The following is a 16,639-nucleotide window of genomic DNA, read 5'->3' as shown; positions in this document are numbered from 1 at the left end:
CCTGAACGCTGCCCTGAACCAACTGTGCCCCTCCAACCAGATGTGCAGAGGCGGTGAGACAGACCCAAATACACAGGCCAGCAGTGGATCTACCAGGTACTGACTGGAATACTTCCGCAGTGAACACAACAGTTTTTTAGGTTTAATTAAGTTTGGCTTCACAATAAAACATGTATATTCTGCACATGCAAGGTGTTGAGTGTTAATCAAAGGCAGAGAATCCAAATTAAATATTAATTACTTTAAAAATATGGCCTTGAGGGGCAAATACTTCTGAAATCTACTGTATGGCACCAAAATTAATTCAGAACATTTGTCTATTTTAAAATGTGTGTCATGGATTTATAACAAATAAATAAACCACTGAGAGAAACCTATTCAAACACTCACCTGGGTTTGGGAAACTTGGTCAAAGTCAATTTAAAGGCTTTAAAAAATAAATATGCAAGAACACCAGGGTTCCATATGAAACTCTTTATTGCTGACATGCATGTAGAGGTTTGATGAAGTACAAAAATATGTCTTTTATACAAATTTGTTTTTCATCTCTATATAGTCATTATCTAAACGACCATCTCCTTGTCTACTTGCCCAGAAAAGCAGCTCACACAGACAGCCTCTGCTTTACAACCTCTTCCCCACGTCTGCTCTTCCGACACAATCCTTTTCCAGTTTCGACGAGTGCCGGGCAGATCAGAGACGCGCAGCTGCGCTCAGAGTCACAAGAGTCCCTTTCCTTTATTCCTGAACAACGGCGGCACTGGCCGCCTCCCGAGCGCAGCGTGCCGAGGGACAGCATGCACTGCACACACCTCAACACCAGCGTCACGCTGACAAGGTTTACAGTGCCGGACATCTGCATCCTTCAAGTTTCACAAACCCTTGAGGTAACAATCTGGATGACGAGGGGCAGAGTCCATAATCGTCGTGTCCAGCCTGTGAAGGGCGGTCTTCACCCTGGGGGGGTGGCAGTAGACGGGACAGGACACTTCTTTTGCACAATGACATTCGTAGCTAGGCTCGCCTACTTGGCTTTAAATGCGCAGGTATTTGAAGTTTGATGAAAACTGTGAAACGAAGCTCCCCGGCGCACAAGGCCAGCTCTGTGGGTCTCATTCCCTCACAGGGACAGACGAGTTCATCGGTCTGCACAGACAGGTCCGATTGCTCTTCTGATGGAAAGGGTTATTCATTATTAGGGGTTACTGGTGAAAGTGTGATTAGTTATCATACCCCATTATGCAAATCGAGACATTGGCATGAATTATCGAAGCTAAACATGACTCTGAAGGCAGGCAGGAAGAGGAGAAATGAACGCACCAACAGACCAGGCCTAATCACAATGGGCTTCTAACATCTGTTCTCCTTTGACAGTCCGGAATCATACCCATAACTACAATACTGATGAATGTGCAGCCCAGGGAATGCATTTGATGGTTTATTCCCCACGTCTTTATAAAGTTAATTACATACAATGTCACTGTGGAAGCCTAGGTCTCCAACTGAAGAAGAAAACTCAAACCTCCGAGATGCTCTGCAGGACCACGGCTCGGGATGTGCCGGCAGCGACGATGCAGATTTATTCAGGACAACAAATGGTGCCACATAATATTAATCTGATTGCCATAAACAGATCTCATAAATCCAACTAATGTGCTATATTTACTTAAAAAAATATACCTATGCAGGATTCTAATGTCATTAGTGTAGCTTAATCAAACCACAGCTGTGGTCACCGACTGTAAGGAACAGAAAACAAATCTTGGTTATTGAAGGTAGCAAGAACAATCACAGCAATGTGTTACGATGCGGTTAGAGACACACTGGACATTATACAAGCCGGGGGGTGGGGGGTTTGAGTAAATAAAATTCACAAACTGGACAGAAAACAAACTGCAATAACGATTAGTCATTCACTTCTGCGTCAATGTCAGTCAGGGCTTTTTCTGAATTAAAAGCACATTTTAAAGCCAAATGGGGAAAATAAAACTAAAACATAAACCAATAGTTTAATGTATGTACGCAGTTTCACACAAATCACACCCTCTGAAGTAAGACCTAGAGCACTGCCCGTTTAATTTATTCTGTCCTTAGCTTAGTCGGGTCTGAATTACGTTTATCCGAGGGTGAAAGAAGCTCAGATGCTCTTCTAGCGACGGCTTTACTGGGGCTGCAGGAGTGCGTTATTGATTAGAACATCAGAGTGTCCAATTGAGAGGAGGCCATTTGCCCCATCGTGCTCGTTTGGTGTCCATTAATAACTAAGTGATCAAAGGATCCTATCCAGTCTGATTTTGAGTCGCTGGGGAGTTTGTTCAGATTGTGACGCCTCTCTGTGTGAAGAAGTGTCTCCTGTTTTCTGTCTTGAATGCCTTGAAGCCCAATTACCATTTGTGTCCCTGGGTGCGTGTGTCCCTGCTGATCTGGAAAAGCTCCTCTGGTTTGATTGTTGATCGGTGGGGGGAAGTTGTGGAGATATTTTGGGAAGGAAGAGCTGACAGCCCTGGGACATCTAACACAAGGACAGCCTCCAGATGTGTGTGCGTTACTACAAGAAGCACCATTTCAAATTCATAAATCTATTCTCGGCAGGGAAGCAGAAAATCAAGCAGGTCCTGTCTGACCCCGGTCCACATTAAAACAATATTCTGCACAGCGGAGGGAACACTATACAATGTCACTTGGCAAGAAAGGCATCAACATGGGAAAACAGATCTTGGTCACTTGCTAGTGTTCTCCAATCTGATATATCTAAGGATTTTAGAGCGTTTATCAATCGTGTCTGAAGCCCTAGAAGAGCCGCTTCAGAATTCGAAGCCTCAGACAGGTCAGTGCGGAGCACGGGGCCGTCTCGGTCTGTGGGCCGGATTCACAGGCAGTCCTGCAGTGAAAGCTTCCTGCGCAGTCAGTCTCCGCTGGTGAAACACAGGAGAGGCGCTGCCTCGCAAAAACGCCCCCCCCGATGCAATCTCTTACCCATCATGGACACGAGCTATAGATGCTGCAGCCTAATTACCCTAGTCTGTAGATTGGTTTTCACATTTATATATTATATTTGTACCACAATGATACACACATACATATTTATATACATGTATAAATAGATTAAAATCTATAGATACACATACATTATATATATATATATATATATATATATATAAAGACACACATATACATACATACATACATACATACATATACACATACTTATATGTATAGCTTTGAAAAAACTAACAAGTGAATCGACACAAAGAGGAGAAGCTAATGGTCACTTGCCTTGGCAAACGGGCATTTTAAAGAGGCTCCATTAACCCCAGATCAGGTTGGTTGCCTAAATCAACACGTTTGTTATATATTTGCACACAGACATGCGTGTCCACTGCTACAGGAAGCGGTCACGTGACATGATTTCATAGCCGAACAGAATCATGGCCTGACTGAACAGCTCTGCATCGCTGCAGCCCGTGATGTTTCTGCACAGATGCACAGGACTACAGCGGTTCCGTGCTTTTACAGATCTCACGCAGGGTGGGACGGTGGTTTTACGTCACCATACTTAGCGTCTTTAAAACGCGGCTTGCCAAAAGACCAGAAACAACACGCAACCCAAAACAATGCTACCTTTATTGTAGAAAAAGGAAAATAAGCTTATTCAGATCATACGGAGAGCTGCGGTCAGTGAGACTCCATACTACCAGACGCACCGAAGATAATGCTTTGCCGACGTCGCCGTCTCGCGAGCCGAGTCCTGAGGACCGGATCATTATTAAAAGATGAAGAGAGGTAGATTTACAGTCACAATTAGAGAATTAATCTAGATCATTTCAATTAAAAGAGCAGACCGTACTCCACGGGCGCCGGCGGCCCCAGGGATCCTCAATAGAGCGGGGGTGGACTGCTACATGACTCTATTGCTCCGATGGGCCGACCCGCGGGCACAGCGCCGGCACCGCCGGCCGAGGCTCACTTCCGCAGGAAGCGCTGGGCGAGGAGTGCGGCGTCCAGGGGGCTGACAGGCTGTGCATCGTGGCCCAGGCGCCGCACCGGGGGGATGCTGCCGAACTGGCGCTTGTGGAGGAAACTCTTGGCTTCGTGGATAGTGTTCTTCTCCTCGGCCAGGATCAGCTGCTGCCGCATGTAGTTCTCGAACTCGTACTGCGAGGACTCCTCCATCACCTTGGCCTGCAGGGCGACACGGGCACAGGCTCTCAGCACATTCGTACTTGCTTTGTTAAATAAACATGCTACTACACCTAAACACTCACCTTGCGTACTGAGCTCTGAAGTGAAAGAAAAGCAAAATTCCCTTTGAAGAATAATAAACTAAATTAAATACAATTTACTCACATCTGTTCACCGCATGGTGGAACAAACCCTCACATCCCCATTCAACACACAACCCCAGAGCAGGGGCTCCGGGTAAACCCCGAAGCTCCGTCCTTACCTCCTGGAGATGTTCGGGGTGGTTGACCTGGTCGTCGATGTCAGGCACGACCTGTAGTGGACCACTGAGAGAAGACATGGACTGCCTGCAACACAGCAGACACCGGGTCAGAGCGGGAGAGACAGGGTGCATCAAATAAACCTTAAACTATCTGCAGTGTAAGCAACGGCTTCCTTTAAACGCACTTCAGTAGAGATTGTATTCAGCGCGTTACTGCAGGGACGTGGCGGCTGCGACCTGAAGCTCGTGCGACACAGTGCTCTGCTGCCGTGTGTGTGTTGTGTACAATGGTGGTGATCAAGGGCAGGTTTTCCACTTTACCTGTGAGCTACATGTGATGAAACGAGACTTTAGAACTGAGATCTGGTGAGTGTGCAGCCATTACTGTCACTTATTACCTCTCGGTACAAAAAAAATAAACACACACACAAAACTATAACATCTAATCCTCCTCAGTGGGCGCTGCCCACAGCCCGGGGCCCCAGCGAGACTCACCATGATGCAATGATGCTGCTGAGAGACTCCCGGACCTCGGCCGCCGTCAGTCTCTGCTGGGGGTCGAGCACCAGCAGCTTGCGAATGAGACACACAGTGTTGTCCGACACCCGCCCGTCCCTGAGGAGGACGCACAGAGTGGAACTTTTAATAACCAATATTAAGATCGTGGCGTTGGTTTGCTTGAATTGGCTCTGGAGACAAACGCACTAACAGAGAGAAGACAATAAAACAAAGGCCAACAACAACCCCATGAAGAGGGCCGAGCAGCGCACGTACTCGGGGATGGTGTATTCGGCAGCTTTAATCTTCCGGAAGAGCTCCTGAGGGATGCTGTCGTAGAAGGGAAACTGGCCGTACAGCATCGTGAAAAGCACCACGCCCAGGGCCCACATGTCACTGGGCTTCCCGCGGTACGGCCGGCCTGAGGAGGAGAAACCATCGCACTCATGAATGAGCAGCTACTGCCAGCAGGATCTCAACCGTGACAGAGAAACTAGTCTGGAAAAGCACTGTTTGTTACAATCCTATGCTGCCAGGAAGCTCATCTGAAGCCTCCGGGGGGTGAATGCGTTCTGCGCGATCAGAGCACTCCAGATCTCTGCACATTTAACTTAAATTTCTATATTCAACTGCTGTGACAGGAAGAGCCGCATTTCAGTAACAGCACTTCAGTGGAACAGCCAGTTTCCCAGAGCCGGGTCAACTGAAAGATTATGGTCACCATCTGACAAACACATGTAACCTGGAGTAGCTCTGACTCACGCGCTGAATCACAGCCGCAGCACTCATTATTTTCAAGTCAAGCAAACGCCGGTTTAATTTGCAGACGGATCTCGGCTTTTCTGTGCAAACAAAACTCCCTGTTTAACTTGGTCTACAGCGATCTCCCAAAAGTGGGAGTGGGCAAGATTTTCAGCATCAATGCAAACCTAAACATGTCTTGGCACACAAGCACAGGATTGCTGTCCAGGCCAAGATACACATTTAAAACGCATCTATACCGCCCCTGTGGAAAACAGAGCAAGGTTTAATATGGTTTATGTCGCCTGCAATGGCAAAGTATTACTATGGGCCCAATAAACTGACATGCCCTCAATATAACCAACACTTTATGGGCTCTACATTTTATCTTTGCAAAGAATCAGTGGTTTATTACCATTATTTACACCCCTATTTCTCAGACTCCAAGCTCTTGAAAAGCCGATTGCTAAACTGAACAGGAAGCCTAAACGAGGCTCCAGCTCTCGACAGCATTGCCTCACTGCATCTCAGGCCGATTTCACAAACCCGAGCAGCAGTGAAACCCTTGCTGGCGACTGCCTTTCGGTTTCTGCAAGTTGAAATCGCGGGCTCTCACCGCTGAGCACATCTGGGCTGATGTAGGCCGGGCTTCCCCGCTGATCCTTGAGAAGGTCATCCTCACTCACCAGGTGCTTCCCCAGGCAGAAGTTGGTGATGGTTATTCTATGAGTCCTAGAAAACAAGCCAATTCAAATGTCAGTGAGCGGAGATCGGAAGCTCTCTCGAACAGCAGCTCATTAGAGAGATCGTTAAGGTCACGAGAACAAAACAGCATGGACATTAGAGACAGTCTGCTCCAGACACACAGTAAGCACTCGAAGCGGGTCTTGCAGATATCGTTTTCTGTGTTTATTACTTCAAAGCTCAGGGTGACGGCGACGGAGGTTCAGGCCAAGGTCTACGGAACAGATCACTCATGTGTCACGTGTGCAGAAAAGAAAACAAAGGCCACTTTGACAAACAAATGAGTCAACATTCGACTCCAGTTAAACAACTATGACTAATCCTGCGATGAGCAACCTCTCTTGTTTCTTTAGGCAGATTGAGTCTATAGCACCAACTCCCTGAAGGACATAAAGTTCCATACGAAGAGTAAATAAAACCGGCTTTATCTGATATTCTGAAACAAAACTAGAAAGACTACAATGCATGCTTTTTAGTCAACTGACATTAAAATGTACTCCTAGAGAAATCAATAAAAATATAAATAAAACACTACAATTCTGGAACTGAAAAAGACACAAAAAACTACTATCAGTCAAGGCCGTTCTACACCCTGGATCAGTTAGTAAAGCCTGGCCTTGGGCTCGGAGCCCCGGACAGCTGCATCGAAGCAGCAGATAACGACTCGTCTCAGGCGCCTCCCTGCGATACACTGAGCTGGGTTTGAGATAGGAAGATGAGATACCCCGATTAAAACGAGCCAGAACCATCCCACAAAACGCACAACGCTGTGACTTGGGTCGGACTACTGCAACCGCATAGCGAGACAAACATACAAGATCAGCGAGAAACCGATCTGGTGAATCCCCGCGGTCAGGAAATGCAAATTACTTTTTCTACTCAGGTATTAAGTTACACTTATGACAACCTTGGGTTAAACTAATACCCTCTTAAGCTCCATGCACTCATTAATTGTGCACATCTGAAGAAGAGAGGAGAAGGGGGGGAATAGATCAATAGAGCAAGACTATTTATAGCTCATCAAAGCCTGAATCAGCCAGCCACACTCTCCAGTGAGGGGCTTGCGGTCTATAAAGGACAAGGATGGTTTTGAGACGACAATGATCACAGGGTGTCCTGAAAAAAAAACTTCCGTTCTGTCTAGCAACCCTCTCGGCGTGCAGGGGACAGGGAGCCAGAAACCCCCACACTGCCCGCGTTAAAACAGACACCCCTCTGAGAAGATACTCTGGACACCTTTCCAATAAAATGTGCAAACAACTGCTCGGACTAAAAATAAACTCCCCTCTTGCACTTCATATTTAAAACACCGCCTCCGCACTAGGCAATGTTACTCATATGTGGTGTGAGCAGATTGTATTTTAATCCATAACAAACAATATGTCCACTGAATGGACAATCAATTACATTTTAATTAAGAAAACAAATCTATTAAAACTTGAGATTCTCTGCAGACTAAATGCCAAGACGACCAAATCACTTGGATGAGATTTACAGCCATGTAAGTTCAATGGGGGGGGACAGCTCTTCCTCAGCTTGTGCTTCTCAGAGAAATGCAAAAGTAAGAGGCCGTGGGATGGTGGGAATCCCCAGCTGCACGACTCCGTCACAACCACAAGCAGGGCAACCGCTCTGCAAGCGGAAATGTCGCCTCAGGAGGATTTCCAGGCTTAGAGCGTCAAGTGCAGGTGAGAAGTGTTGCGGGGGCCTCCTTACTAAAGCTAGAGCGGTAAACATCCTTCAGGAATTACAGTTCATTCTTTTATGAATAAATGTTGAAGACATTTAACCATCATCAGCAGTAACTGGCAGCTGAGAGGGCCGATCGAGGCGGAGTGCGTCGGACAACAGACACATCTCACTCGCGCTGGGCTGATCTGCTCAGAGTTAATTCGCCCCCGTCTCTGCAAGGGCAGACACCGGCTCTGTGCTCATGCGGCGATCAGTATTCCTGCGACCGGGGTTTGTATGGGGAATGAAAGTAAACAGTGTCTTGCGTCAGCAGCGCTGGCTCTGGTGACTCATGCAAGGCACCCCCTCCCCCCCACCCTCCGCAGGGTCTATTGTTTCCCTGGAACTGCGCGTTCACTCAATTTCACAATGTGCACAACACATTCAATTTCGAACCACAACACCAGCAGCAGCAGAAACCATAATAAACGTAATTCTCCTTTGAGAGATTGTCACATTTCAGCCCATATCCCATTATCCGAATGCATCTATACTTCTGTGGCTTTTGATTAATAAATGACAATGAGATTCATATTGAATAGGGCACACATTTAGACTTGGACAAAATACAAACCGTTGGATTTGGTCACATAGAACACAGCTGTTCACGGTTCTAGATATTCACCTGCCTTTGAAGCACTTAATACAGTCATTCTCCCCAGCATCGGATTTCACAAAAGGAAAAGCCCATTTCAGGCCACTAACCACTCCCTGCATGTGAAATAAAATGGGTAAATCAAGACAGTCGTGTAACTGAGCCGGTGTTTTAACAGCACGAGGGATTCGTTACAGGTAGAGCAACCGCCAGAGAGACGAGGACACACATTCTCCACGAGGCTCTACGCACCCTCAGTCTTGGAAGCATGCCCTGTGATCACTAATTTACACAAGTGCTTTAATATTTTCCATCGTTTTAACTGAAGGCTGGAACTCAACATACTCCTAAAACCTCGTATTCTCACAGAAGACGCACAGCTGAGATGCCGTATGTGTGCAGGATGGGTCAATACGATGCCCCCAATGCGTCGCTCGGATCAATTGTGCTCTAGAGCTTCAGCTTCTGAATGTCATCCCTGACCAGACAGGTTCATTCAGGTTCTGCCAGCCAAGAAGTTATGATCTGCATTTTGGAAGTACATTCAAACACTAAATACTATATATACACATCTACAGTTCATTATAGGATGTGTAGAAGTGCTATGAAATGCCTCTCAGGGTGGTTACCTGGGATCACATGTCAAGACCCCTGAGAACAGTCACTTTCCCACAGGACACTGTAAAGACAGCGATGGGCTGGACAGCTGTGTGTATAAGCTGTGCCACCTCTGATACAGTCTGATGGAAACGATCTGCAGAAGATCAGCCATAACCCAGCTCAAACCCTACCTCTTGTTGAGCACCATGTTCCCGAGCTTCAGGTCTCGATGAACAATGTTTTTCTGCAGAAAAAAGGACAAGAAAGTACATCAGTAGCCGTGCTGATGTAGGACTGCACAGCGCGGGGAGAGTGACACACAGTGCGGGGATCTGTGTGCTGCGGTCCATCCCAGCAGCGATGAATCTAAAGGCCCACGCATGTCCCAAACACAGCCCTGCGACTCATGAGAACAGACAGGAACGTCGAGCACGAAGGGCAATACCTTATGCAGAGCTTCCACAACTCGTACCACGTCGTAGAATATGACAATGGTTTCCCTCTCGCTGAGCCGCTTCTCCTTGATGACATAATGCTGCAGGTTTATGAGGTCCGCCGTCTTGTCACTGAAATCGTGAGCACAGAGGCAGTCGAGCACGAGGCAGATCCGCTTCTTCATCTTTCGGATTTTGTTGGCTTCATGGTCTTCAATGATCTCGTAGGCCCGGTCCTGAGGGAAAGGACGGTCACTGTTAATACTGTGCGGAGCTCACTGGAATCACAGTATTTAAAACACTGTAGTGGTTACGCGTAACAAAGCAGCGCTCACGGTGCTCCTCACACTGCAGCCGTCAATGCCACGTCAGGAACACGTGTTCAGAGACACCGAACTCGTGCACTACATCAGACCGCGCTGCCACATTGACTGAACAGCCCTGCCACTCATACAGGAATGTCCGTCAGTGCGATACTGACGAGTAAACCACTGCACTTTCACAATACCGTCACCCGTGTACCTTCCTCTCAACTGGCACAGATTGACAGTGTCGCGCACACTGCACACTGCAAAGCGTGAAAGGAATGAGATCACTGCCCTTCCCTCCCAGCAACAGGGAACCTTCGAGATCGGCAGTTCTGATGCGTTACAGGTTTGTTTCTCTTTCACCCTCGCAGTGCAGCATTTCATTTGATCTAGACTTGAGTCAAACAAAACAAAACTACAGACATGGCCTGCTTTTCATCGCTGCTCATGACTGTTTTAAACTACTGAAGACCATGAGGCGAGGCTGGGGTCAGAATGGACCCCAGCCTTGCCTCATGGTCTTCAGTAGTGGAGCTGTGTCTCGTCACATCCCTCTGTAACATTACAAAACAAAGTCGCCCACCCTCCCAGAAACACAAACCGTTCACCCTATCTGACACAGAAGCGCTCCAACGCTGCGTTAGTGTGCAGGCCTGGGGCGCCCAGGTCTCCCCTGCGAAGAAGAGGGACCTCCTCTATGGAGAAGCTCGTCTCTCACCTGGAACAGGCCGTGGTGATGCACCACCCCATCCTGGCTGTGCAGCAGAGACAGCAGGGAGTACTCGGTGTGCAGCAGCATCTTGCCCTGGCGCTCCTCCTGCGTCTCCACGGCCTTGTCCGCCCTTTCTTCCAGAGTGAGGATCTTCAAGCAGAACACAAGAATAAGCATCACAGAGACCAGCGGGCAGCACAGCGCAGTTCACACTCTCACTCACCTTTAACTGGTAGAAGTCATCCGTGCCATCTTTCCTGGCCAGACACTGGACTATACTTGGCACCGGGGAGTTCCCGAGCCGGGGTCCTGAGAACACAAGAAGCGAAGTTTCTTTACTCCTCTCTCCATTATAAAAGCCAGCGAACATCAGCAGACCTGAAGAGGAGGACGTGTTCTGTGCCTCTAGAACAATACAGTATCAATACAATCGAAAGGACGTGTATCGAGAGCTCTGTGTAGAGATATGCAATAAAAAGACGCTTCACTTGGCTACTTGATATTCTTGCAACCTGAGCACAATCTCTTCACAAGACCAGGACAGGAATCTCTTTAAAATGCTGAGATTTTGGAACAGGCAGGAGATTTGAATGACCTTGTATTGAATCTTTCCCCAATCTCCGCATGGTTTCACGTACCTTAATGATACGAGTTGCATTGTTCTTTATGTTAATAAAGCTTGAACTACTGTGAGGCCCCAATCGCACTACTCTGACTCGCCGTGTGTAAAAACGACACACCTCGGTTTATACAACTGCCAAAGGGATACATATGCCAGCAATTTCCAAAACCGTCTCTCTTCCTCTCTCTGTCAATGTGAATCTAAAAAGCAGCTCCTGCACTATAAACTCACCAAGAACGCCTGGACAACAGCTGGGACTGTTCACTGAATTGCATTTCTCACTGTGCAACAGAAACACGATATGAAGCCGGCTTCCTTACCTAGTATGAAGGGCCCGGCTCTCTTGGCATTGCTTCCTGTGATTCCTGTGCAGAGGATCTTGCTGGCCCTGGCCGAGGTCTCCCCTGCACCCCTCTCCGATGCTCTGCGTTTGGACATCCTATTCAGCTCTGAATGGACAACCAGGACAAGACCTTTAGAAGACAAAGACACAGTCCAGAGCTGTAGGCATTCCCATCAACACCTGTACACGTCCCACTGAGTAGATGACTGGCCCACTTTCCCTGAACAATGTTTAGGAGGAGGTGTCTTGTGTACACATCAGACCCCCCCCTCCCCAGGAGTATTACCAAAAAACACTTGTGCTTAACACGCCACTCAAGGGTAATTAGCAACTTTACTGGAGGGATGAAGGTGCCAATGATGTCTGTTACACCCAGAACCAAATTAAATTACCTGCAAAAAGATAAAATACCAGTCGAATACAAATTGCTGGGAGAAGAAAGTTTCAAACATGACATCTTGAGGACTAGGAAAGCTTGGATGAATATATTCATGCAAATACATAAAACAGTGCCTCCATTTATGACCGATGGCTTTATCTGCTGTATTGATGGTTCAATATCTGGAAATCAAGACGTGCCAATCTCTCTGATGAACACATAACAGACAGTCCCATGTTAACCTAACACGTTTATAAAAGGATTGTGCATGAGCAACACAGTACTACGGTTAATCTACAATAATAAATCTTCCCATTAAGGAAAGACTACAAAAGAAACCATTAGCCTACAATCCCAGCAGTACCTGTTTATGAACTGTATGGAACCAGGTGTTTTTGGCCTGTAAGGAGTCTCTTGTATTTTAGGAATTCCCTTTGTTTATTACTTCTATTAATATGTAGTTCCCATGACAGAAGTCAGTTTATGATCAACAACAATGAATCACATCTTCCCTGAAGGCTCAGTGTCTACAGTTTGTCATGAAAAATAGATGTCAACAGGACAGGACCAGTGAGAGAAAACGGCAAGGGTGTGTGCTTTCTAATTAATAATATATATAAACATATTTCAATGTACCATGAAACAAATCCTTTATCTGAAACAAAGCAAATTTAAAAACACTGAAGTATGCTCATGTATCAAAGGATACATTTTAAAAAAAATTAAAAAAAAAAAATCCTGTGAGGATTCTGAATCATGAGGGCGTGTGCAGCAGTAAACTCACAGAATAATTTAAAAATCAGATCGCATGCTTGGGGTTTTGGACTACATGCACGAACAGAAACAATAGAGCCCTTATACTAATGTGGGATAAGTAACAGCAGACCAAAAACAGCAACATTCCCTGCCAATCGCGCATTCTCCCTTATTTAAATGGCTTTTAACAAATATGCCAGGAGAAAATGCTTTCGAGTAAACTTGATACCAGTACAATGTATACAGCAGGTATATAAATTAATAGTGAGGATAACTAGTACAAAGGATTGCCGTTCTAATATCTAATCTTTTGCCAGAAATCACAGGACTGGCTGTTGCACAAACATGGGTATTGGCAGAGACAGCATTGTTTATGAATTCCTATGTAAAACAGTACTCTTCCGAACAGACGGAAAGCAGTGTGATGAATAAAGGTTATTGCAGGATTCTGCAAATGTGTTGTGTTCATGTCACCCAGGACTATTGCTGTCAGGTCATCTCCCATAGAGAGTCACATTATTGCATCATTTAAACAGGAAAAAAACATTTTCAGCTGATTGCAACACAGATATGAACTAGCTTTTTCTCAGTACAGGAACCTCAAATACTACAATCACAAAGCAGAATAAACTGCTTCCAAATCACTTTTAATGCCAAGTACGTATTCTTGCAATGTCTCAGAATTTTATTATAAGTTAAAAAAAATAATAGGTCTAAACCATTTGGATGTCTGGATAGAACTGATGAGTGCAAAACCAAAGCCAATTACATCATTTTAGATCATAATCATTACAACACAATAAGTAGCACGAGACGAGACTTAGAGGCACTAAGAACTTTCAAGACTTTAAAAGTGAAACTTCAAATCCTACACCGCAGTTATAGTGCTGCCCCATTAAAGCAAGAATAACTTTTACTATGTATTACAATGCAGATTCAAATCTACTACATAGGCTACCTAATCCAACACTGCGTGCTCCCATTAGCACCATATTCCAACAGGTTCAAATACTGCAATGATGGGTCAAGCACTCAAAACAAATTCCCATCACTGAAAGGAGTTCAAACGGGCTATCCGGAAGGAAAAATTAGCCTAACTGTAAAAAATCTGCATATCAGATGCCATCTTCACTGAAACCTCATAGCTTTCAGCAGCCTTCAATCTAAAGGCATGGATTGTGTTTTTGTAACTGGGCTGTAAATGAGTTCATTCATTATTTAGAAGACAAAGCACTGGTGACTTTTAAGGCACTATAGAGAAACTATCTAAGGACTAAAGAATTGTCAGGAAATTAAACATTTTTCTAAAGCTTTCTGCAACAAACGAAATCAGTAATTCTATGCTACTCAAGCCCAGAAAGCAAAGTTACGAACTTGCAGAATACCATACTAGACTTAATTCGGTATCCAATTGGTTGACTTTGAGATGCTGCTCTGAACACAAGCGAACAAACACTTGCATAGGTCTCCCTAATGTAGAGGGGTCAGAAGACAGACTAAGCATCAATCAAACTGCTTACCAGAGCCCTGCGATAGCGGTTCATAGAAGTACGATTACTGATTAACAAGTCTGAGGAAGTGCGAGACAGAAGAGGCCGTCTGTATCCCAGTCACCTCAGACACACAAAGACATTTAGGCTTTGCTGCTTCGGTTATAAAAAAGAGTGCAGTCTTGAAATAGCTTTAGACAGCACTGAGCAACTGTGGGTTGCAAAGTATTCCGCCCACTGCTATCATTTTTAATCCGTTTCTAAAATGCCAAAACACCCCCTTTCCACATGCATGCAAGAAAGATATTCACAAATAAAGATCATACTTCACTGCTATACAATTCTAACCATTATACACCAAATGGGGAAATAAAACTGCTGGGGACGAAACAAATGTCCTTGCTATAGCCTTGCTGCAATAATGAGTATGACATTAGACCACTGTAAAAAGGCCTGGCAGTGAGGCGGGGGGCATCACACTAGTACCCGAGTGCCCTGGACTTCACTGCGCTCAAGCGCCACATGGTTGCTCTCAATGCTCAGCATGCTGATGGGGAAAAGCACACGCAAATGTTTCCAATTAGAGATCTTGAACGGGAAGAATATCGCCGCCGTGCAAACACAAGCCTAGGCCGGGCGTATGGAGACGCGTATATTGTGGCGGCTCAGGGGTTTCGCTGGGGGACTCACTGGTGCTTATGCTGCCGGCACGCAAAGCTTAATTTGAAAACAAAGCGGAGGTGAAGGCGACTGGGTGTCAATCAGGGCACCGAGCAGATCTGTGACCATGCAACTCACGCAGCAGAGCACAGGACGGGCTCCCTGTTCGGCACCGATGTCTGGGTCGGCACAGACTGTGAATGACTGCACTTTCCCCTCCCTGTAAACCCGCAGACGGGGGCCGGATTCAGACCGAGTGCACTCATCAACTGAGGCGCGGACTGGCACACGGGCCAGGTCTTCTCTCCCCGGACGAGTGAAAGTAAAGCTGGGGGAACGGGGCTGCTGTCCCCGGGTGAGAGACCAGAGCAGCGCATCGCAGGACTCCGACTTCCACACGGGAGGCCGAAAAGGGAAGTGAGATGAGCTTTAAATCCGCGGCTGTGCGACGAAGCCCGAGCCGCACCGCGTCCCCGCTTTTCCAGCCTCTCTTCCCGGGTCCCACGCGTTTAAATCCCCGTGGCCTTCGGGGTGGGAGACGGGTCCCACCACCGTGTTTATGGAGACCTGTAGCCCGACACAGCCCGTCCATCTGGGCAGGAATACAACTACAAACACACAGACTGTGGGAGGTAAACACTGAACGAGAACAAATGGAGTCACATCCTGCACACACTCTACACACACTCTACACACACAGTACACACTCAACACACTCTCTCTCACGATCCGAGTCGCCGGCACTGGCGCACAGACGTTGATATTGACAAACAAAGGCGCGCTGTCCTGCCCGCGGTTTGACCCCTCCACCGCCCCGTCACGGGCTCCGCACTTTGTTCGGGGCAGCGGACCAGGCCCTGGACTCGCAGTGCGGGACCGGACCGCCGTGTCTGCGGGTCCGAGCCAGGGCAACAACTTACCTTCGCCAACCGCCGCCGGGGAATCCGCCTCTACTGGCCGGACATGGCGTCCGCTGGGGGTTCAGGCTCGACGCGCCGCTGAGCTCCGTGTCTGCGGCTCCTCAGACGCGATCAGCACGGCCCGCCCCTCGGCCTGAGCACATCTTTCCACTGCGCCGCCTGGCAACGGAAATGACGCACATGCGTGAGCGACGGGCCGCTCGGCCAATGGGAGCGCAGCAGCTACGGCGCACTCATGCCCAAAGAATGAGCGTCCCTGCGCGCAGGGCATGTAGCGCCGATCTGGCACAAAATCTGCAGGACTGTCCTAGTGCCCCTGTGTGCAGTACTCTACCGATACAAACAGCAGTGCACTCTGATCACAGACACTGCAGGACAGCTGTAAACCACCGGGACTTACTGTCAGAGGGCACATCGACCACGTTTTATGTAGTGACATGTATTCATTAAGGGGCATCGTTTTATGAAAAATATTGATGTGCAGTTTAGTTTGAAATAACGCATATGTAGAGAAATTAAATGAACAGATAAAAAATTTGCTCACTTTTGCATGAGACCTCCTACACACACATGAACTACAGAAGCTTGTATTCTTAGTCTTGTAACTGAGTCTTTGGTTTGAATCCTCACTTGTGCCTCAATGCTCAATGTTTTTTGCAAAA

General features: G+C 46.9%; 1 protein-coding gene across 2 annotated transcripts; it reads right to left on the bottom strand.

Moving 5' to 3' along the window:
• Nucleotides 1-459: 459 nt before the first annotated feature.
• Nucleotides 460-16,134, bottom strand: stk40 (serine/threonine kinase 40). Of its 2 annotated transcripts, none has more exons than XM_066717765.1 (11): nucleotides 15,978-16,134; nucleotides 11,750-11,902; nucleotides 11,031-11,116; nucleotides 10,814-10,957; nucleotides 9,799-10,023; nucleotides 9,545-9,597; nucleotides 6,300-6,415; nucleotides 5,219-5,363; nucleotides 4,940-5,059; nucleotides 4,445-4,529; nucleotides 460-4,182 (listed from the first exon to the last, which is right to left on the bottom strand). In XM_066717765.1, the coding sequence occupies exons 2-11, from the start codon at nucleotides 11,865-11,867 to the stop codon at nucleotides 3,964-3,966; spliced, it is 1,311 nt and encodes a 436-aa protein (XP_066573862.1). In that variant the 5' UTR covers nucleotides 11,868-11,902; nucleotides 15,978-16,134; the 3' UTR covers nucleotides 460-3,963. The 2 variants fall into 2 exon arrangements, with proteins under 2 accessions (XP_066573862.1, XP_066573863.1); XM_066717766.1 differs by having other exon boundaries at nucleotides 11,750-11,878; nucleotides 15,978-16,133.
• Nucleotides 16,135-16,639: the final 505 nt, after the last annotated feature.

This window comes from Amia ocellicauda, chromosome 11 (assembly GCF_036373705.1).
Source record: "Amia ocellicauda isolate fAmiCal2 chromosome 11, fAmiCal2.hap1, whole genome shotgun sequence".
Lineage (NCBI taxonomy): Eukaryota > Metazoa > Chordata > Actinopteri > Amiiformes > Amiidae > Amia > Amia ocellicauda.
This window is presented reverse-complemented; position numbering and strand designations above follow the sequence as displayed.